Genomic DNA, 21,417 nt, shown 5'->3' on the forward strand with positions numbered 1-21,417 from the left:
CTCTTATTTACAACTTGTCACCCTCCTCACCATCAGTAGTACTGGTCCCCACTTGTTGTCATTACTGTTTCCCATACTTCCACAATGATTCATCAGGGCTCTAATGCCCTGCTCCGCTCTCCTTGTGGCTCCCAGGGGGAGGACAGGCCTTCAGGGAAAGCCGGTTCAGCCCATCCCCAAGGGGAAAACGGCAGGGCTGGGCCCAGCCTTGACACAAGCAGCCAGCCCTTGCCCAACCACTCTCTCTCTCTCCATAAGGCTCCGGAGAAAAGAAAGCAGAAAAAGATTAATATAGACGAAGCTGAAGGTAAAGACTGAACAACCTCCCTCTATCTCTCTCCTTTGTTTCTGTAGCTGTGTGGCTGTGATTACATTAACCCTTTTGCCTGTCTGCGATATTACAGAAGCACCAAATGCTTTCAAAGCTAGCTATATGTAGCACAGTCACCTCTGCTTATACTGAATGTAGCTTTGACCTGTCTAATTGATTAACACACAATGCTGCATGTTTACTGAATGAAAATGAAAGTGTTTACTGTATTTTTTAAAGATGTTACATGGGTTATAAATTTGTGTAAATGAAAACACTTGTACACACTTTCACGTGTTTGCGTGTGTATGCGCGCTGTGCTCTGTGTGTGCGTGTGTTCCTGCAGAGTTCTTCGACCTCATATCCAAAGCTCAGAGCAACCGAGCAGACGACCAGCGAGGCCTGCTAAACAAAAACGACCTGCAGCTCCCAGACTTTCTGCGCCTGTCACCAGTGGCAACAAACCAGACTCCACCTGCTCCCCACAACCCTGAACCAAGTTGCTCCACCCCTAATTCTCATCACTCCAACAACGGCAGCTTCCCTCGGAGCGGTCACCGGGGCAATAAGGCAAATGGCGGCGACAGGGGAGGAGGAGTAGGCGGCACCCACTTGCTTAATGCAAGCCATCAGTCCCAGAGCTTGGACTCTGGAATGGGCACTGAGAGTGGAAGAGGGGAGAGAAGCAGACCACCTCCTCCATTTCCTGGCACAGTCTCCCCCATCCACCCAAGTCAGGGAGCCCAGCGAGGTCTCCTCCAGGACTCTGGCAGGGGAGAATCAGTCCAGATGCTGGAGGAGGACACTCTTTCCGATCTGACTCTAGTGGGCGAGGGGGACATTAACAGCCCCAGCCTCAACTACGTCACTCCCTCTTCCCTTCCCAGCAAACCCCACCCCCGTCCCAAATCACAAGCACAGGATGGTCGGCCTAGCTCAGGTACACCCCCAGTGTGAACTCTTTAAACTTTAAAGTTTCACCTCCTTTTTTTTTCTTTCCACCTGACTGTAAGCGGGACTGGAGTCCTGCCGGAGTCAGTATGAACTTGACCGCTGTTTGTCTGTTGTTGAACAGTCCAAAATGCATCTAGAGCTCCTCCTCCCATTTAACCAAATAATCCAGTGACTTTCAGTTATAAAGATCACTTTCTACAATTTATTACACATCACAGCATTTTCGCTCAGATCTGTGTAAAAATGCACACAACTAATATAAACAAAATATAGCATAGATCAACAATTAGTTCATTTAGTCAAAGTAAATACGTTGACTTGATTAAGTGCTGTGTGTGCTACATCCCTACTTTGCGTCCAGCAATCCACTGTGAGTCAACAACAGATCTAAGATAAAATATGTCAGGCACACAAAGTGAGGAAGAACGGATGCATTAAGCTTGAACAGAACTTCTCCCTAGAACTTTGTCTGCATGGTGTGCATCTGTGTGAACTTTTGAGCAGACTTGCTGTGGATTTCTTTCTGGAGACGAAAACTTGAGGGCAGGTTGAGGATGAAATGGTTATAGCCGGTGCCAGACTTCATCCTCTAGCCCCTCAATGTACAGATTCTAACAATGCACTTTAGCCAATTATAAACAAGACTCTCCACATTTTTTTTTTTTTAAAATAATTTTACTCTCACTTCTTCTCTTTAACTTTTCAAGCAGCCACTGTGACTGCCATCTTTCCAGAAAACAGTTCATATCTATCAAGAGTCAGTAGGTGTTCCACATTCAGATCCAGCTGCAGCACATTTCAGATTTACAAGTGAGCCATGTGATATTTGAACTTATTACAAGCTTTTGAGCATGCAGCAGGCCTGATCTCATTATGGGTAGAGTATGCAGAAGTAACATTTACTCAGACTCTCTTTAAAGCACAGCAACTTCTGGGTTTCCACACCTATTCTCTCACCTCAGGCATTTCTCACAGAAAATAAAAAACAGGACGCGAGTGCTCGTGCATCCAGTCTTGCATTCTGACCAAACGATCCGGAAGCTTCTGTGGTAGAACAATTCACTCTTCTTCTTCGTCATTTCATGTTCAGTCAACAGATCGTTAAGCTGTCGCTTCTGTGCAGAGGCTGTGGTAGAAAGTAGAATTGTACAAATGAGTCAAAACCGTAAAAACTGCCGAAGGTTTTAATATGGCTTCTGCATCATCGAGAGTATATCACTTCATCTCTCCTCCTCTTCAAAATTACCTTCTATCAGTTAAAAGTATTAATTTGTATATAGTCTACTTTGTGAAGCCACCATATTGCTGTAGTCATTGTTGAATTGCAATACTGTTTCTTCAGTTGTGTCACAATAAGAATCAATTCTCCTCTGTTCTGTTCAGCGAACTGTACTGTCTGTAAATAGATCAAATAAATGTTTTAGAGGTTAAACTCTGTGTTGAACTCTTACGTGAGCGACCTCCTTTCTTTTCTCAGAGTTTCAATAATATCCGATTTGTTGGATGTATTTCGAGTGTGCGCCTCTGAGGTTTTCCAGCTAGAAGGCACAAAAATTGGGACAGTGTTAAAAAAAAAAAAAATCCCGGAAGAGGGAATTTTTGGGAATGCCATCAAAATAGTGTTATAACTCAAGCAACCTTTTGAGTTTGTTTAAATCTGACATGAGAACTAATATGTGAAGTAAAGGTGAGAAAAGCAATTATTACAAATTCAGTCGTCTATTGGCTCTTCACTATTGAAATTCTGGCTTTATTTTCACAGTTAAGAAACATGTAATGATAGCATATTTTAATTTTGTAATTAGTCTTTTACTAGTGTTTTATATAGTTGAATTAATAGTTTAACTTTAGTGAAAGATCTGAGCACTTCTTCCACGCCCAGGAAAAAAGTTCTGTTTGTATTTCAGGTCATTAGACTTAAAGTTTTTAAATTCATGAAATCGCTGACAGCTACTCTATTCAAATTCTTTTCTATTACAGCTAAGAAAATACAATAGATCCTTTAGTTGACCTCTGTCTACTTCGCTCCATCTGTATAATTTCTCTCCTATCGTACTTGATATTCCTCTCCTCTCTCTGTTGCCGTGTGTGTGTGTGTGTGTGTGTGTGTGTGTGTGTGTGTGTGTGTGTGTGTGTGTGTGTGTGTGTGTGTGTGTGTGTGTGTGTGTAAAAGGACAGGGCTTTTGTTTTGGGGTACAAAGGATTTTTGGAGGACTGGGTTATTAGCTATGCATGGGTTCCCCTCTGCTCAATGCCTTGTTAAGCAAGCTTTATCATGCTGGGCTATTTGGTAGTCACCAAACAAAACCAGGTCCTGTTTCTTCCTCATCCTCGTACACACACACACACACACACACACACACACACATACATACACCGATGCTCATTTTACACACTTCACACATGCATGCGCTTACTTAGAAAGATCGTCTATATCTGTGCATCTCTCACATCACATGAGGATCTTATTCTGTCGTGGTTACCGTTAGAATAATTCTTCATTGTTGTTCGCTGTGTTTGCGTTTCCTCCGGGGTTAACATGTGACGACAGCAGAGACTGATTTTTATTTAACCGGTCATGATCATTTAGAAAAACATGTCTATATTGAAACAGAGAGATGAACTGCAATTGCCTGTTTCACTTTATGCCCACTCTAAATCAAGTTACCGTCCAAGTGAGACGTATGAGGCAGAGGAGTTCTGGTTTTCTAAAGTAGTTACCAGAGGCCTCTGCTGATAGAGTAGACATTGATAAAAGGGATAAAAACAAGCATCTGTGTCTGTGAACATGGGGATAATCTAGTTCTCTGAGCAAACCAATCTGTGGGTGTAATTCTTGTTTTCATAGCACAGGACCCGGTGAGTCCTCTTTTGTCATGCTAACTGGGAAATGTTTGGTTACAGAAGCTGGTATATGAATAATGGGTTTAAATTCAATGGCTCATGCTGGGTCCATGTCCATATGCTAAAAATATTTGCTCCTCATTGTGCTCCTCAAATGAATATAATCATCTTAAACACACTGATATCTAGGCCTGAATTTAAAAGCATCTTAAGGAACACGGTGAAGGACACACGGACATTTTTCTGAGAGTGTTTTTGTTGTATATTATGTTGCAAAACCTTCATTTTATGTTGTTTTTGTTGCATTTGTTGAGTTTGTATGGCTGCTACCTTGGTCAGGTCTCCCCTGTAAGGGAAACTGGATCTCAGTGGGATTTTCAGTTTAAATAAAGGTAAATAAATCTAGACTGGCAGCGAGATGAAGAGAGAAAAACAGGTAAACCCCCTTTTTTAAAAATAGAGCTGGGACAACAAGGACTCCGCTATATTAATGCAGGTCTTGGTCCTAGTTACAGAGCTCCCGAGTCCTAAAGTGTTTCATGTATTTGCTTTATTACGGTATTAATAAGTAATTCAGTGGAATATTCAAAACAGCCCACAATCAATCAAGGCCTTTCACACAGGTATTTTCAGTCACTCTCACTGATTAGACTCTATTCAGGTTTAATTCAGCCAGCGCTCTTGAGAATTATACATCACAGCTGCATATAGGAGTAAAATGGCAAAGGTGCAGTTTCTCCCTAACAAGTACAGAGAAGCTGACAGCAGAGGGAGTGGGCTGTCACATGAATCACATGGGACTGAGAACGGGTCTAATCAGGCAATAAGTGAAATCAGCTGTGTCGGCAAACTCTTGAGTACAACGTGAAAAAAGTTTCTTCGGCTGATGTTTGAAGCTTGATCAAATGCTTCAAGTAATTTGACTTAAAAAAAGTCAAGGGGTGGTGTGGAGTTGCAAAGAGGTGAACTACTGGACCACTGCAGCCTGCTTTTCTTGTAAAATGAATCCTGAAAGACTCAAAAGCAAGTTTTTAAACTTCCCATGCGTGTCTTTAGATATTCTTTTTTTGCTAACTGGTGCTAAACACAAAGTTCGACTCATCAAATTCAACTCAACCTTTAACAAATGAGAACGTGTGTCCCTCCTTCTCGTGGCCAGTAGATGGCAGCAGCCCGCATTAAAGTCGGGGTCTTTACACTCGCAAAGATGCACACAGAGTATTTGCCATCTAACCATCTTTCCCATGATGTCATAGCCAACAGCCAGCATGGGAATATCTGTCACATTCACTTTGTTTCCTATTGCCTCCCAGCTCTCTCTATCTCTCTCGCCTTCTCTCTGCTGCACACTCTTTTCAAGAAATTCATGGCATTTTGAGTTTCCTCTGAGTGTTTCCTGCATGTGGGGTGTTTGCAGTGGCATTGAGTGCTTAGCCATTTCTCCTCCATCTCTCCCTCTATCCATTTGTCTTTTAAAAGCAGCCTCTTCCTCCTCAGGTAAAGACAGACATAGGGGAAGAGGAAGGGAAAGAGGTGGAGGGGATTTTAAAATGCCCAACAGAAGGACAACTTCCAACCCACCCATCGCTCCATCACCTCCTCTTCCACCTCCGCCTCCACCGAGACCACCTCTTCGTTCACGCCGCAAATCCAAATCGCCTTCCTCTCGTTCTAACCACATAACTCCAAAACGAGCCTTGGATTTGGACAAAATTGAGCACAGCTGTGACGCAGAAGACGCCAGGCCAACCTGCAGAGGGTCCCTTGACCTGCGAGGCCATCATGGTTCAGAGCTAGACAGGAAATGGGAAGGTGTGGCTTTAGAGCTGCGGTGCCGAGGCAGCAGGATGAGGTCAGCAGTGTACCAGACTTCAGAGCTGCCCTCCATGTACAAAGCCAAGAGACAAGTGGAGCACAGTGAGGGCAAAGGGCAGATCGACCGGAGCAAACTGAAAGCAACTTTTGTTTAAGGAGCCCAGCGTTTGGCTGGTTCACAGACTGTCTGGGCTGCGGTCATTGTCTGTTACTCACACCATGCGGATGTTCTCTACAGCAGCTGAAATATTGTCTCAGTTTGAAAGTGGAGGCTAAGGGCCCAGTGTCAACAACTGTGCAGCTGCTCTCAGACCTCCCTACTGAGGGCTGCTATTAGTGGATGGCAGCCTGAGATTAATCAAAGCTGTGTCCCAATTCCATACTGTGTGCTCATACACAGCATTTACAGCTCAGTGGTGGCTATATGCTCACACTGCAGATGTACTAAAGCACAAAAACTTATTTCACACTTTTTTCCCACATATCAAATGCCAATATTTTTTTCCACTGGCAGCTTTTGGTTGTGGTTTGATTACAAGTATTCACATAAAGCTTTTGATCGTTTTAATGACAATGCATTGTAGAATATAAAGAATTTGCAATTTAAAATTATTGCTGACTCATTAATACACGATTATCTCTGTGTGCAGTACAAAAAAGTATGAATCCTTAACAGCTACATGGGCTGAACATTGATACTAATGTCACCCTACAGGCTCTAGATGACACTTACTAATGGCAGTGGTCATAATTTAGCTATTATGCCAAACAGACTGTGTTTAAAAGATGGATTTAGCTTCTGCGCCTAAAAAGAGAAACCAGTGCAGATGTATCTTACATTTGCATTCTTTCTAACGGCCAGCAGGGGGATGCAAAAGAAGCCCAGTTGTATATAATGTATGTAACAGGAAATGATCCTATAGCTCACTGAATTTATGGCCTCAAACACTTTTTTGATTTGATTTGCAAATTTCATAAACCCATATTTTATTCACAGTAGAAGATAAAAATATATCAATATTTATTTATATTTATAGTCAGAAAATATTAGCTCATTTTGAATTTGATGAAAAGAGCACTGATACTTTACAGACCTGAGTTTCTTACAATTGTACTTTTTCTCAGTTTAATGATTTGATGCTCTGCTGTGGAAAAAAAAAATGATTTAGGAGATTTGCAGATCATTGTATTCTGTTTTTATTTACATTTTACACAGTTAGTTACACAATAACTTGAAATTGGGGTTCCAAATAGAGATAAATAGAGAATTAAGGCAGAATGTCCTCCAGGCTACCTCATGATATGAACTGCAGTGTCCTTGCCTCTTAGTCAGAACCACTTGCTCACTGCATCTCCTAAAAAAATAAAAATAAATAAAAACTGATGGCACAGGTCCAAATACAAATGGAAGTTAACAAACCATTGTGAGCCTCCATAGTGGCTACATCAATTTACTGTGTTGCCACATAATATTTTGCTAGCTAAACTTTGGTTTGATAAAGAGCTGAAAAGCGGCTTTCTTTTTTTTATAATCAGGATTTTGGGATCTTTCCAACAGGACAGATGAATAACAAGATAATAAACAAAAAAATCAACAATAGACAAAAAATCTTCTTTTAAACATTAGTGTGATAATTTCACAATCGTTTCACACTGTATGTACAAAAATAAAACATAAATGATAAAGCTGAGCAATGAATCAGTTCCAACAACAATAATTATTCAAGCGTCAGAAATATGCTGTTTAAAAGTTTAAAAGTCGACCTTCTAAAGTGAAAGTTTGGCTAATGTGATGACTTCCTGATTTCTTTGATGCTATCTAAAGAAAACTCATGATAGGGCTGAAGGGCGGCACATGTTGAAATGTATTCTGACTTTTAGTCCCCAGTGAGTCACAGTCTACAAACATTTCAGACTACATTTCCTACAATGCAGCTTTAGATAACATCATCCAATTATTTACTCAGACTTCACCAAGCTCCTCTAGAGCTCCAGAGAAAAAAAGCTTTACAGATGACAAACTAACCATGGTGAGTGATCGTGTTCATCACAAAAAGCACTCAGAGAGAACAAGTCTCCACCAAGGCAGTTATAAAGGGAATAGCGTTGTGTTTTATATATATTACTTTAGTTTTTTGTTCTTTTTAAACACTCTTTAAGAAATGTACAGTACAGTAAAAATAATGCATTTTGGGGTGAACATGAGAGAAATGCACATGTGTAATATGTAAATGGGGTCAGGTGTTAAATGTGCTAAATTTAGATGCATACTAAAATATACCCAGTATAATTTCCTAAATGCTGCTGATACAAACAAAGGCAGTACAACACTGAGAATAGTGATAAAGATAAAAAACATTTTATGAAAGTTTGACCTCTTCTTTGAGGTCCAAAGTAACATGAGATTTAGTAACATCAGTAACATGAGACTATATTATTCCTTTTACTCAGTTTTCAATACAATCAGTGGCAGTAATAAACACAGTTTATAGTTTGTTTAAAAAAAAAAAATTAATTCTTTGACCTTTAAATCAGTCTTTTGATACCAAAGGAGAGGTTAGAGGTCAAATTTGACATACTGTAAAAAGGTACTTTTGGTAAGCCACAATATGATGACAATACACACCTGTAAGAATCTTAGCTTCTGAGTTATAAAGCTTTTTGCCAATTTTTCGACCAATCAGTAAGTTGACCTTGAAGACCTTGGTGGATGTAAGCCAAACTGTAACGAAGTATTAACATGACCCCACTTCAGAGTTCATTCAAAACTTTTCGAGCTATAGTGTTTACAGACAGATGATGACAGGCACGGATGCAGGCAAACTACCAAAAAACTAAACTTAACAACAAGAACAACAAAAAAAAAAAACACGACCTCCTCGGAGGAGGCAATTAGGATGCCTAAGGATAAATAAATGTAAGTTGTTGTTCTGGCACCAGCAGTGTGGTTCACCTGTTGTTAGCCGGGCAAATAGCATCATTGATCCTCAGAGGTCAATAGCAGTGGAAGAAGACTGAATACCAGACAGAGCATGCTGCTCTAAGAAAAGAGTGAACCCCGTAAAACCTGCAGACCCCTGCGCGTCGCCGTTTGTAAAGTGAAACATGCTGAAATTAACGGCAACAATTTTCCACATTTAGCTCAAAACCTTACAAAAACATGTTCTTAACATTTAAAATTGTGTTTTAAATATGAAAAGTTACAAATATTTTACTAAATGTCGTTAAAAAATGACTTGAAAAAACATGTTTTTGTAAGGTTTTGAGCTAAATATGGAAAAATGTTGCTGTTAATTTCAGCATGTTTCACTTAACAAACGGCGCCCCATAGACACCCCCACCCCCCACAAACACCTTTATTCCAGGAATAATGGCGCTATAATAATTAATTTAGAGTATTTTGTTTTCAGATTTGAAACTATTTGAGCATTTAATGTCTTTTAATTGGCATTATTCTCCAGAAAGCCTTATGGATTAATTTTGGATTTCCTCAGTTAGGGTTTAGGCTCTACAGATTAGCTTCGAGGCAACACTAATCCCTGTCTGATATCGGACTGAGGGAGAGTTAAGTGAAAGGTGCGCAGACTGTGCTTTTAATCGAATGAACTCCACTGTAAACAATACTTGATGCAGAGGAACAACTGGACTAACTTGGCAGAGGGCGACGACGGAGGAGGCCGTGTCTCTCACTGCCTTGGTGGTCTGATGGCGCAGGAGGCAGGGTGCAGTCTGCCGGCGGGGGCCCGGACTCCAAAGGCTATTTTGAAAAGTGAGCCCCTGTACGCACGCACACACACACGCACACGCAGCTGCTCGAAACCATGACAGAAGATGACGGACACAGTTGTCGCGGAGGGACAAGTCAAGTTTAGAGATGGAAAAAAGGTTAATTCCACATATTTGCGTCTCATTTTTCACTTTAAATGTGCCCCCATGCCTCTAGGCCAAATACAGGAATCTCCTTTGCGATTTACTTCTTTCCAAACTTCTTCACAGTGGAAGACTCGGTGGGTCGTTCTTCGGAAGCCCTCTCCGGTCGCAGGTTCGTGTCTTTTTTTGGCTTCACTTAATTCCCACCCAGATTTTAACATTTCCACGGTGACACTACGATCTGTTGATTGATTCGTGTAACGATGCACTAATCTCTTTGATTTTCCTCCACTTAAACTGATACCAACTTGTCAGTTGGTCTCTTGGCTGTGCGCCACTGAGCGCGTAACGCAACGTATCCGCGTAAACACGTGCGGATATTGTGCAATGCATCAGGTCAATCGATCGAGTGAAGGTATTTTCTGTAATTGATCAGAAAAAATTTGAGTCTGGATATTAAATCCTGGAGGGGGACTTTTGGTGCCAGTTCGAATTAGGGTTAATAATTTGAAAACCTCCCAGTCAAAATCATAAACTGTCACAGTGCCATGTCTTCTCTGTAGCTTGCCATGACTGGGGGCGCATGTCTTGAAATCTAAACAGAGATTAATTTGAGATGCTGTGGAGACAGACATAGATCCTCTGAGCATACAAAAACATATGGCCCAGTGCGCTGCTGCTCTGTCCCTGGAAGAAAAAAATGGCAAATGGCAAGAGTGGTGGGAATAATGGGCAACTCTGCTCTGTACCCTGTGACTGTGCTTGTGTGTGTCAAAACCTGTGTGAGCTTGTGGCTCGCTTTCATTATAAGCTGGATCAATTCATTGTTTTAGGGTTTGTTATGACAGCTGTGCCATAGTAGACAGCAGGCATGCAGCAGGGATTACAACAAGTGACACTTGTATTATTCTGCTATTAAACACGAAATGTACTTTTGACTCTGTCGGTCTGTAATGTTTTTCTCCGCACGTGGTCAGACTGCCTGTCCTTGCTGGTGTATAAGGAGAAAAAGAAAGGGAAGGAGAAGGGCAGCGGCCACAAGGAGAGGCTGAATGTAACACTGGAGGTAAGTTAAGCAGCAGAACAAAGCCTGGCTGTCTCTGATCTCAAGTGCAGGTGCTCTGTACTGGTAGCAGCTCTTTAGTAGTTCTCCTTCACATAAATAAGCCTTTCTAAGCTACAGCTTTTAGGAGACTGCTGTCTCTTCTAGGTACTATAATGTAAATGCCACATGGATAGATAAGGGTAAAGTGGGTTTTGGAGTAAGCTGCTCAAATAGTCAAAAGGGAACTAAAGATGAATAGGGGCACTTTCTGAAAATACCCAATAGGGATGACTCATACTTATTTATCCTCTATATATTAAAAAATAAAAGCAACTTCAAAGTGCACATCATCAGTATCTGAATGAACTCTTTTGTAGAAACAATGTGATCTCATCAGTAAACTGACACCAAATGAACCGGAGGTTTACACACGCTCTTGTAAAATAAACAAGCTGTTTTCTCTGAATGGAGATCTCACTCTTTGATATTACAAATCTTTTTGAGCTTTGGTGTCATGTCACCAAAAAGCTAGAAAAGTATTACACCTGATGTCAGAATTTCATCTATCTGACCTGAGTTACTCCAGACTAGATCTGTTCCATCTCCATTCAATTTCTAAGGAGCATATCAATAGTAAAACGCAAACTCTACCTTTGGTTTACTCTGCTTCTTCAGGGGATCTGTGGCTTGGAGCCAGGGCTCGGATACGATGGCGTGTCCTACACCCTCTCCATCCTTTGCTTGGCACACATGCTGGTCCTTGGGTTCAACAACCGGGACACCCTGCTGGCCTGGGATGCCCGCATCCGCTACAGCTTGGGAGAAGGTCAGTGGTTTGGCCTCGTGTAGGTGTAGCATTCTCTAAGTAGAATAGTAGCTCTAGTAGTTGTAGTTATTGTCTCATGACTGCTCATAAGAGTATTTTCCTTGATCTCTGTTGATCTGACCAGAAGCTTACTTTTAATAAAAAATGTGTGGAGAGGCAGAAATTTCAGCAGATTCTACAGTCTTAATTGACTTATTGTCATTATTCACTGTTCAAATACTCCTTTTTAAAAATTTAGAGCATTGTATTCTTACTTATCTACTGAATTGAATTGAATTTCTCACACTGCAAACAGTAAACCTTGAAAGTGATCCTCTGTGTGTAAACTTGTGTAAATACATCCCAATTTCCTCATTATAAGGGATATTGAAAAGTAAAGCAATGATAGAAATATATCACCGGTACAGTTTAAAAGGAAAACAAAAACTAATCCAGCCAAACATTTCAAACAGCCATAAATACGAGTGTTTAATCTATTATTTAAAACTCTCAGTTATATCCTAGTAGTTGGCCTAAATCGTCCCGCTGAGAACTTTCAGAAACACTCTGATCCTGTCCGATGTTTCTCCTAAACTAGTCTTATTAACCATCACCAATATTAATAACTTATTGAAGCTCGGGTCTAATTTTGAACAGCCATGCTGTGAGATGAACTGATATTTCTTTTGAGCAGCACCAGCTGGTCCTATCACTGCTTATATTTCTAAACATTTCTCTGAACACGCAATTCATCCTCCTCCTCCTAAAATATCACCTTCAGGATATTTATAAATGTCCATCTTGTTCCTTAATGTTATTATCCACAAGCATTCTGATCCTCCACCACTACGTAGAAGTCACACAGTGTTATCTACCTTTGAAATCCACAAATGGCCGGGTTCTTGATTAGCCTTTTAGGTTGTAATGTCACAGAGCATTTTTTTTGCCAGTCTAAGTATTAAGATTAAATATTAGAAATATTTTGGGTTAACATCACTCAATAAAACTGAGCACTTTTGTTTTCTGGAAACTATCTCACCTCAATTTACACTGCTGTTTAAGCTGCCAGTTTTTTAAAATTATTATTTTTATTATTTTGCTTTTACCTGTAAAGCTCCCTTCTGTTTCACATTATTTCATCATTGGAGTATTTAGCTCCTCTCAAAGCTTCAAAGCCTGCTTGTTGCTCTAGCTCTTCGCTCAGGGCGACAAAGTGAGCTTGATCTATTACGTCTTTACATAATGTTTCTTTGAAAGTGTTTTTTTATAGATTTTTAGATGATTTATTTCGTGCTTAGTCACCTACACGGTGAAGGATAATTCCTATCATTTACTTGGCTCTTTCACTCCCATGCTTGTACTCTGTATGTGGCACTGTGCAGTACATGGCTTTGAGAGGGAGAGGCAGTCCTTGGCACCGCACTGGGGCCATCTGCACAAACTGGGCAATGACAAATTGCAGCCTGCCAGGCTTAAAAAACTGCTCAATCATTATTGCCACAGTCATCAGTTACGTGGTGCATATGTGTTTATGCACGTGTGTGTTTTTATGCTCCACCTCATTTGTTACGTGATGGATGTGCTCCACGATCAGTGGCACTTTAGTTGTCTGCAGCCTAAGTGATTCGAAGCCATCATGATTGCATGGCCATGAAACGCTCTTTTCAAATGTCTGTCTTTCTTCTCCCTGCCAGTCCACAGGTTTAGCGTCAACGTTGAACCAGGTACCAAACTGGAAAGCGGTCCTGCATCACTCCACCTGTGCAACAACTTGCTGGTCCTCACCAGAGGCCTCCCTCCCGTCGTCGTTGGCCACTGGAAGTTGTCGGCGTTACGTCGCTACGGTGCTGTGCCAAATGGCTTCGTGTTCGAGGGAGGGACTCGGTGTGGATATTGTAAGTATCTGGTTGACTGAGAAGCTTTAATTTATTTAGCCCTACAGCCTGCACCCAGAAATGAAACACTCTGACATTACCAAGTGAAAAATCATCACTCGCAGTGCCCTACTACATCACGTCCTTTGATGTTATTATTTGTTATGTTTTAGTGGATGATGTCAGATCAGAGATTACAAAACTTCAATGCGATGTCAGTCCCTCAGAATCAAAGACCTTTATATGTTCAGTCAGGTGAAATCTGACATTGTCGACACATAGACATGAAAGGGCTTGTACGTTGACAAAACAGGCCCACATTTATAAAGTGTTCTGCAGCTTTTGATCATGTTACATGACCTTCCTCAGCAGATGAAACTTCCCCTTTTGTCATGAAATTACAGATGTTTTTCTTCTTTTTCTCCATTCTTGACGTATTAGCCTAAGCTGAAAAGTTCATTTTGGAAACTGTAGTTGAGAAAACAGTTTCACTGTTCATTCAGTTGCTGTTGCGCTCATTGCTTTCAATCATATTCTATTACATGAATTTAAAGCTCCAAAAGAACTACTAAATGAACTGACAGTCCATTTAATACGTTTTTTAAAATTTTTTAAATATAAAATCATACAAGGTGTGAGCTCGAATGACCACAGAGAAAACTGTGCCTGGTTAATCACAGATTGTGCTCGTCCTCTAGAGACAACCCGAGTATATTCACGGAAATTCAAGGTCTCACTCACTCAAGTGGAAATCGCACACTGAAGGAAGCAACAGAAGAAAGTCACCGCCCGTGAGAATGCATTCAGCCACCAAAGACAGATGTTCATCTTTACAATACTTGAAGCTCAACTTTAAAATCTAACCAACCATTCTTTAGTTAATTCTTTGGTCCAGAAACAGTTGATAGAGTGCACAATCACAGCAGCAGTTCCACTTTTAAAAAGGTCTTTACTTAGGTTAATATAACCTCCTTTAAAGTTTGCTTCAGTGCTCACGGGTTAATAGAGCTGTCACACTAACGCTAACACGCCTTTGCAAAAACGTGATTTATTATAAGTGTTTATAGCGTAACTATATCCACTTTCTATGTATGAACCCTCCACACTGCCCACCTGCCCACCAAATAATGGCATGTATGTGTGTGTTTGTGTTGTTGCCAGGGTTTAGATATCCTCTGAATGTCCAGCTCATGTGGGCATGAATGTAAAGAATGACTGGCAGCTTTATGTTTTTAGGTGGGGTGTGTGTGTGTGTGAATTGGAGAGGGAGGGGGCAGATACATGGACAAAGGTGATAATGGAACCTGTTTGAAGTTTTCAAGTTGCTGTCACCCAGGTATCTGGAAATACAAGATTTAATTTTTCATTTAGTTAGAACTCTTTGTCCTTGTATGCTGCTTTGCGATTGTCTGTGTTTTTGAGTGTGTGTGTGTGTGTGTGTGTACAAGAATAACCACAAGGTCTGGTTTCAGTGTTCTGATGAGCAACATCTATAAATACCAGTCACTCCCCTGTAGTGGACACTCCCTGGTGGCTGCATGTCCAATCATAGTTTTCCCCTTCATCTGATCTGCATATTACCCAGCAGTCACAGGGGCAGTAGGAAGAGACTCTCTTGGCATAGCACGAGAAGCAGAAAGATGTGAGAGTCGAGTAGGCAACTGACATTCCTTGCATGAGTGCAAGGTAAAGCGGAGTGTTAGTTTACATTTTCACATGTTTATTTGTAGTTGGTGAGTACATGTGACACGTCCACACCGAGCAGTAGTTTTGTGGAGTGCAGGCTTTCAACATTTCGCATCTAACTCTACCAGACACCTCGCCAGAGCTAATCTATAGAGGCTATAATGAAAACTGACATTTTTTTGCAGAATGAACATCATATTTTTGGGCCATGCCTTGTTCTCTGTAGATCCTCTTGTAAATGCTCTCATGAAACTGGAAACAATGCTTTCTAAATAAGCCAGAAGAGCCACACTTTAACGTCAACGAAGGAAGAGTGGTACAGTGGTTAGCGTTCTCATATCATACCAAGAAGGTCGTGGGTCTGAATCCAGAATCCAGGTGAAGGCCACTGACATTTTTTGGCTAGTGTCAGTGTCACTGCTGGTAGCACGAGGCGACACCTACAGATGTTGCGCAGGCAATCCAGCTCCTCCAGGATGGCACATCAATATGTGCTACTGCCAGAAGGTTTGTCTCACAACACAGTCTCAAGAGCATGGAGGAGATTTTAGGAGAGAGGCTGGAGATCTGTCAGAATACTAAAAAAAGACCTTCAGTGGCCCTCTGGTGTGAATGTCTCTGACAAAACCATCCAGGACCAAACTTCGCCTGTCGCCTGAGGGCCCGACATCCTCTATGGGCCCTGCACCTACTGGCTAGCACTACTGGAACTGGCAGGTCTACCACTGGGACCCTGTGCTTTTCACATATTAGGTTCTCCCTGTGAACACATGACAGGCTTGAAAAGGTCTGGAGAAGCCATGGAGAATGTTATGCTGCTTATAACATTTTGTTGGTCACAGACCTCTACAGGCTAGAGAATGGCACACTGACTGCCAGGTATCAGGATGAGGTCCTTGGACTTACTGACAGAGCATACAGTGCTGCATCATGATCCACAACAGGGCCCGGCCTCTTGTGTCAAGAGTGCAACTTTTCCTGGATGTTGAAGAAATGAATACTATTAGTCCCTGGCCCACACCTGCCTGAACTAAATCCATTTGAACACCTCTGGGAAATTGTGTTTTCATTGTTGCCAGGCATGCATACAAGCATGTGGGGGGCATACAAACCAGGCAAAATGGCCTAGCCTGCTGAATCTTTTTTCACTTTGAATTCAGCACTCTGCAGGCCGACAAATTTAATATCCATCAAATGACGTGGTATTTTTTCGTTCCTAACACATTATCCAGTCCATATCAGTATAAATATCCAGCATGATTTTTTTCCCAGTTGAGATCTAAAGTGTTTTCAAACTGTTCCCTGAATTTTGCTCAAGTTGTGTGTTTTCTGCTGCAAATATTGTGCGATTCCTTTACCACTCTCTGCTTGGGGATACTTGGTAATAAAATATGAGTGTATTTAGCTCTACTCGAGTTATCAGTCTCATTAAATCTGTTCAGTAAGCAGAGGAAATTATACTGTTTATCACTCCGCTTTTAATCATGGACAATCTTATGATCTCTATTCATCATTGGAGAAATCACAGCGCTCTTTCACAGACCAGCAATTTTGTGTGGTCCTCTTTGTAAATTTTAAAGGTTCCCAGAAGATTATTATAACATCATCAGTGCAAAGATGTGCAAATGCATTGGAATAATTATGCTAAATGAGACTAACAGTTCTGTGGCCCTTTTTTGCTGCAGAAAGCTGGTAGAACTGCTCTTGCTCTTGTCAAGTCCTGCAGTACTTTCTGCTGCATCTGCATTTTCAAAGTCGGCTTCAGAATTAAAGACATGCACTGTAGTAATGATGACAAGCCTTTTTAGTGTCATGGGCACTAATCATGCACACTCCCCCGATAGCCAAAAGACCAGGCGGTCCTTTGGGATAGCAGTAATCAGTAATCAGGTCTTCACGGTTGCCCGTTGGGTGTGTGCCTTGGGTTGTAGAGTCACATGCATGCACTTTGTAGCAGTGTAAAGTGATATCAGAGCCCCTTCTATTAGATGTGATAATGAGGCCACTGTGTTCTGTAACCGATGATGTTTGGAAGAGAGCCTGCATCTTAGCTGGATGGATATTTCCTGGCTTATCAGGGCCGCACATGTTCACGGCGACCTGGTTACACAGAAACTCACGCACATCCACACATGCGTCTTTATGCACACATGCAGAGACGTAAATGACGCTCTGCAGAGTTTGGATCGCCGTCAAGTCCTGTGATCCAGATAAAAGCAATTTTAAGCTCACATGCTATGTCAGCAATTGTTCAGTGCCTCTCAGAGGGTAATAGCACACCCACCCCGATCTTGTAGTATGTTAATGCACGTGTTACAGCATTTTTCTTTAGTGTCGTACATTGCACACTTTTTTCCACAGTATCATCCTTTAGTTTATTCCCTGTTCTCTTGATCAAAGGGCATTTTAAAAGTAAATCTAACTTTAGCAACTCTCTTGTCTTTTGATAAAGTGTCAAGTGATCCACAGAGGTTAAAATGTCTCTTGCTGTCTCCATCTGTCATTAGAAATGATTTTTTTCTCTTGAAGTGAAACAGTCAAAGCCATCGGCATCCTTCAGTAGACTGGGTGTTGGATCAAAACCAAACAATGAAAATCCAGCAGATATTACAAACAGACTGACTGACTGGACAAGTCTTTTTAAAATAGTTTTTAGTTAGTTTAGATGAACACAAATCCCCTGCACACAGGAATGTTTTTTTTTTGTTGTTTTCAGTGAAAAACGCCACCGCAACAAGAAAATAAAAACCTGTTTCTTTGAAGATGAATTGTCATACAGCAGAGTTTTGTAAATTTGTGAGAAATACAAGTGTGTACAAAAAGGTCTCATCGCTACAGCAGCCCCAGAGATAATTGCAGAAAAAAAGAATTTATTTCAACCTAACATATACCAGTTACTCTGACTGCTACAATGTGTCTTCTTTGTTTAAAGGGGGGCTAATATTATGCTAATTTCCACCTCCGTATATTTTTTTGTATGATTCATAGGTCTAATAGCTCTCACTCTCTCTCACACACATACACACTTTTTTAGCAAAGTGCTTGCTTTCATAGGTCTTGTGGTGGAAAACTGACTGAAGCAGTGTGTCGCTATCACGCTGTTCCACTGACTCAGGGAAAATGCAACACATAATTCAGCTAATGCATTTCCATTACATTTAATGTTCAGTGGTGATATAAACGAGAAACTCTTTTCAATTATTCAGTCTGAGGAGCCACACGGTCATCTGAAAGCATATTGTACCAGCGCTCCTTATTTATTAAAGGAGGGCTTCATGGGCACAATTTCTTTGTGACATTTGAGTTTTTCCTTTAAGAAAATTACTACTATTGAAAATACATTTAAAAGACTGAGTGGCATTATTTAGAACTGAATGATGTTATCATGCCAATAGATTGTGTGATCAATTTTCTGTTTGGGATTCTGAGCTGCTTTTATATTAACAGCAACTCAGTTTCATACGTTTGTTTTCTTTCTTAGCCAAAACCCTGAGTAATGCCTTGATTTATGGCTGTTTTTCCCCCCTAAATGTTTGTAGCGTGAAGTTTTGATGTTTCATTATTATTATTTTTTTTTACTTATTATTTCCCTTCCTTTTGTTTTCACTGACATCCACCTCTGTGTGGGTTTTATAGGAGAGTGGGAGCTTGAATTGATAGACATTTTATGTAACCTTTAAAAAATAGCTTTGCCTTCACAGCAGGCTTCTGAACCACAGTGAATATTATTTGGCCTTGTTTAAAAATGTTTCACTCAATATTTCAGCAATTTACTACAGCAGTTTACTCACTCCTGCTGTCTGTTATATTATTTATTAAACTGCTTTTTATGGTATACACATTATCTCCTCTTCGCTTGTCCAGGGGCTGGTGTTTTCTTCTTGTCCTGTTCAGAAGGAGAGCAGATCAGTTTCCTATTCGACTGCATCGTCAGGGGCATCAACCCCAGCAGGGCACCACATGGCCTGCAACCTGACCTGCCAGGTAAAAACACTTAGAAACTGCAAACAGAACACAAGTGAAATTTGTCAGGAATACGTTTACAAAAGTGTGCAAGTTAAAAAATGTTGGTAAAAGATGGCCAGGCCGTGGTGATAAGACTGTGGACAGCTGTTGTGGTGGTGATGTGTTTTACTTTAGTCCTTAATAGTCCCACATTTTCAGAGGATCAGAAATAATCAGTCTGTTTGTGTAATTTTATATATGAGCCCGAAAGCGATGCCAGTATAAGCTGGGATAGCTAGGAAGCTATTATTTCCATGTTTAGAAGAACAACTTCACAACTTCCAAACAAGTCAAGGACACTTGACTCGGTTTGTGACTTCCATGAAAAGATTTACCGCCTGTTTCCTGCACATGTTTAACATTTGTGTCAGGCGCCACAGTAACAGAAACACCACATGCTTTATGCCCCCAAGACTCATGCTGTAGATTAAGGGTGTCATTCCTTTGTGTGTGACTTGTGCTTTACTGTAATATATTTCTAATTCCACAGTAATTTTTGCTCCAGGAACTGAATAGAGAGTTTGAATAAACATTACCTGAGCATCAACGTGTAATTTTTACAGTTTGTAGTGAAATGAACATTGACACAGCATTGCACATTAGCTAGCATTACTACACTTTTTCTGCATTCAAACTTAAAATAGTATCTGTCTTTTTTCACCCGGACCCATTTTCCCCCCAGTCATCCATCATACTGGAAGTCTCTGAAGAATTATTTATATCTCACATGTCAGTAAGCACAGCGCTGTACTGAAGTTTTATACCACTGAGGACAAATATCAGTCCTAAGACTTGTTCTTCTTTAACAGCAAGGGCTTTGCCAGCTTACTAGGACAGGTTTTTATCTGCGTTAACATTTGCATACTGAATCTATGCTTTTCCTCATATTCTCTGCCTGTTGTTGTTTCATTTCTTTGTGTATTCCCTCTCTAGATTAGATGAATTATGTGAAATCATAGCCAGGAATAATAAATATTCTTGAACTCATGCATAAAACAAACAAACAAAACAGAAGAGCCAGTGATAAAAACATTGCTCCATAGCCCCAGTACTGTTCAGTAGCTCCAGAGGATACCTTTAAATATAGTGTTTAGGTAGGTCTATAACACAGAGTTTGTAATTGCAGAGAAATACATTTATTTTGGTCATTTCCTTTTCAAGCAGGAAGCTCACCCTTCTTGGTATACCCTTTAGATGAATACAGAGTTTTTAATTAAATACATATTCTTTAAATAATGTTCCCTTTTAGAAAAAGTAGGATAATAAAAAAAAAAAAAACATTTATTATAGCTCTGTCACGTAGAAAAAAACCTGTCTTTTTTCTGTGGTCTGTTATATAACATTAGGGGTGTTCGTGGCAATTAACTTTTTAATCGACTAAGCGGGTCAAGTAAGAAACACTTAAATATTAAGTTACATTTGAAAACTGTTTAAAAAAAAACATATCCCCATTCCACATTCCAAAATGTCATGTGACAATCTGATTGGCTTAGGAGTGATGATGTCACAAGGATGTCACAAGGATGTCACAAGGATGTCACAAGGATCCTTTGAAGTTTTTCTATAAATAGGGGTGAGGAACAGCAATTTTCAGTTCGTTTCTTCGCAGCCTTTGTGTTTGCAGCCTTCAAACGTTCACTACAGAAAAATTTGGAAACCTCTCAGAGTCATCGGATACAAACGCCAACATGTATCCAAGATTACGGCAACCAAGAAAAAAAGATTTCGCCGCCTCTCCTTCCACGCGTGGCCGGCCAATTTCTCCAAATGGCCTCTTATCCATCCAAAGGGCATTACAGGAGAGTAGGAATGAAAACAACCATCTCCAGAACAAAATTCGACAAATTGAAGAAGAAAAACGTCACCTGGAGAAGAAGTGCTTACAGATGGAAGCACAAAACAAACACCTGGATGAAACACTACAGCGCCAGCCCGACATCAACATTATTAATGAGGGCTGGGGGATCAAGTTTGCTCAAGCCAGAGAGCAGATTGTATCCCTCATCAAAGAAAACAAGAAAAAGAGCGCTGAAGTTAAAGAAATGTCCGAGCAGCTTCAAGGCAGGAAAGTGACGATTGATAAAATGGAGTGGGATCTGCAATACATGGACCAAATGAATCACCTGCTCCAAAGAAAGCTTGATGAAGCTGAAGAAAAAAATAAAGAAGTCCTCCAACAGAAGGAAGAACAGGACACAAAGCAAAAAGA

At 40.7% G+C, this 21,417-nt stretch overlaps 2 protein-coding genes across 13 annotated transcripts in view; both read left to right on the forward strand.

The window, feature by feature from the left end:
- Positions 1-2,708, forward strand: part of rgs12b (regulator of G protein signaling 12b) — a 42,630-nt gene extending 39,922 nt beyond the window's left edge. For 3 of the 7 annotated variants that reach the window (XM_040004894.1, XM_040004896.1, XM_040004895.1), the window contains exons 18-19: positions 136-307; positions 657-2,708. In XM_040004894.1, coding sequence (XP_039860828.1) covers positions 136-307; positions 657-1,267 — 783 coding nt within the window. In that variant the 3' untranslated portion in view covers positions 1,268-2,708. The remainder of the gene's footprint in view (positions 1-135; positions 308-656) is intronic. The other 4 variants (XM_040004897.1, XM_040004899.1, XM_040004900.1 and 1 more) reach the window with 2 other exon arrangements.
- Positions 2,709-9,205: 6,497 nt separating this feature from the next.
- Positions 9,206-21,417, forward strand: part of LOC120716868 (protein Dok-7-like) — a 32,755-nt gene continuing 20,543 nt past the window's right edge. For 4 of the 6 annotated variants that reach the window (XM_040004544.1, XM_040004548.1, XM_040004549.1 and 1 more), the window contains exons 1-5: positions 9,855-9,965; positions 10,771-10,859; positions 11,514-11,664; positions 13,338-13,538; positions 19,068-19,187. In XM_040004544.1, coding sequence (XP_039860478.1) covers positions 9,857-9,965; positions 10,771-10,859; positions 11,514-11,664; positions 13,338-13,538; positions 19,068-19,187 — 670 coding nt within the window. In that variant the 5' untranslated portion in view covers positions 9,855-9,856. Of the gene's footprint in view, positions 9,809-9,854; positions 9,966-10,770; positions 10,860-11,513; positions 11,665-13,337; positions 13,539-19,067; positions 19,188-21,417 lie in introns of those variants that run through there. The other 2 variants (XM_040004547.1, XM_040004546.1) reach the window with 2 other exon arrangements.

Source organism: Simochromis diagramma, unplaced genomic scaffold (genome assembly GCF_900408965.1).
Source record: "Simochromis diagramma unplaced genomic scaffold, fSimDia1.1 OVJJ01000487.1, whole genome shotgun sequence".
In the NCBI taxonomy this organism is placed as follows: domain Eukaryota; kingdom Metazoa; phylum Chordata; class Actinopteri; order Cichliformes; family Cichlidae; genus Simochromis; species Simochromis diagramma.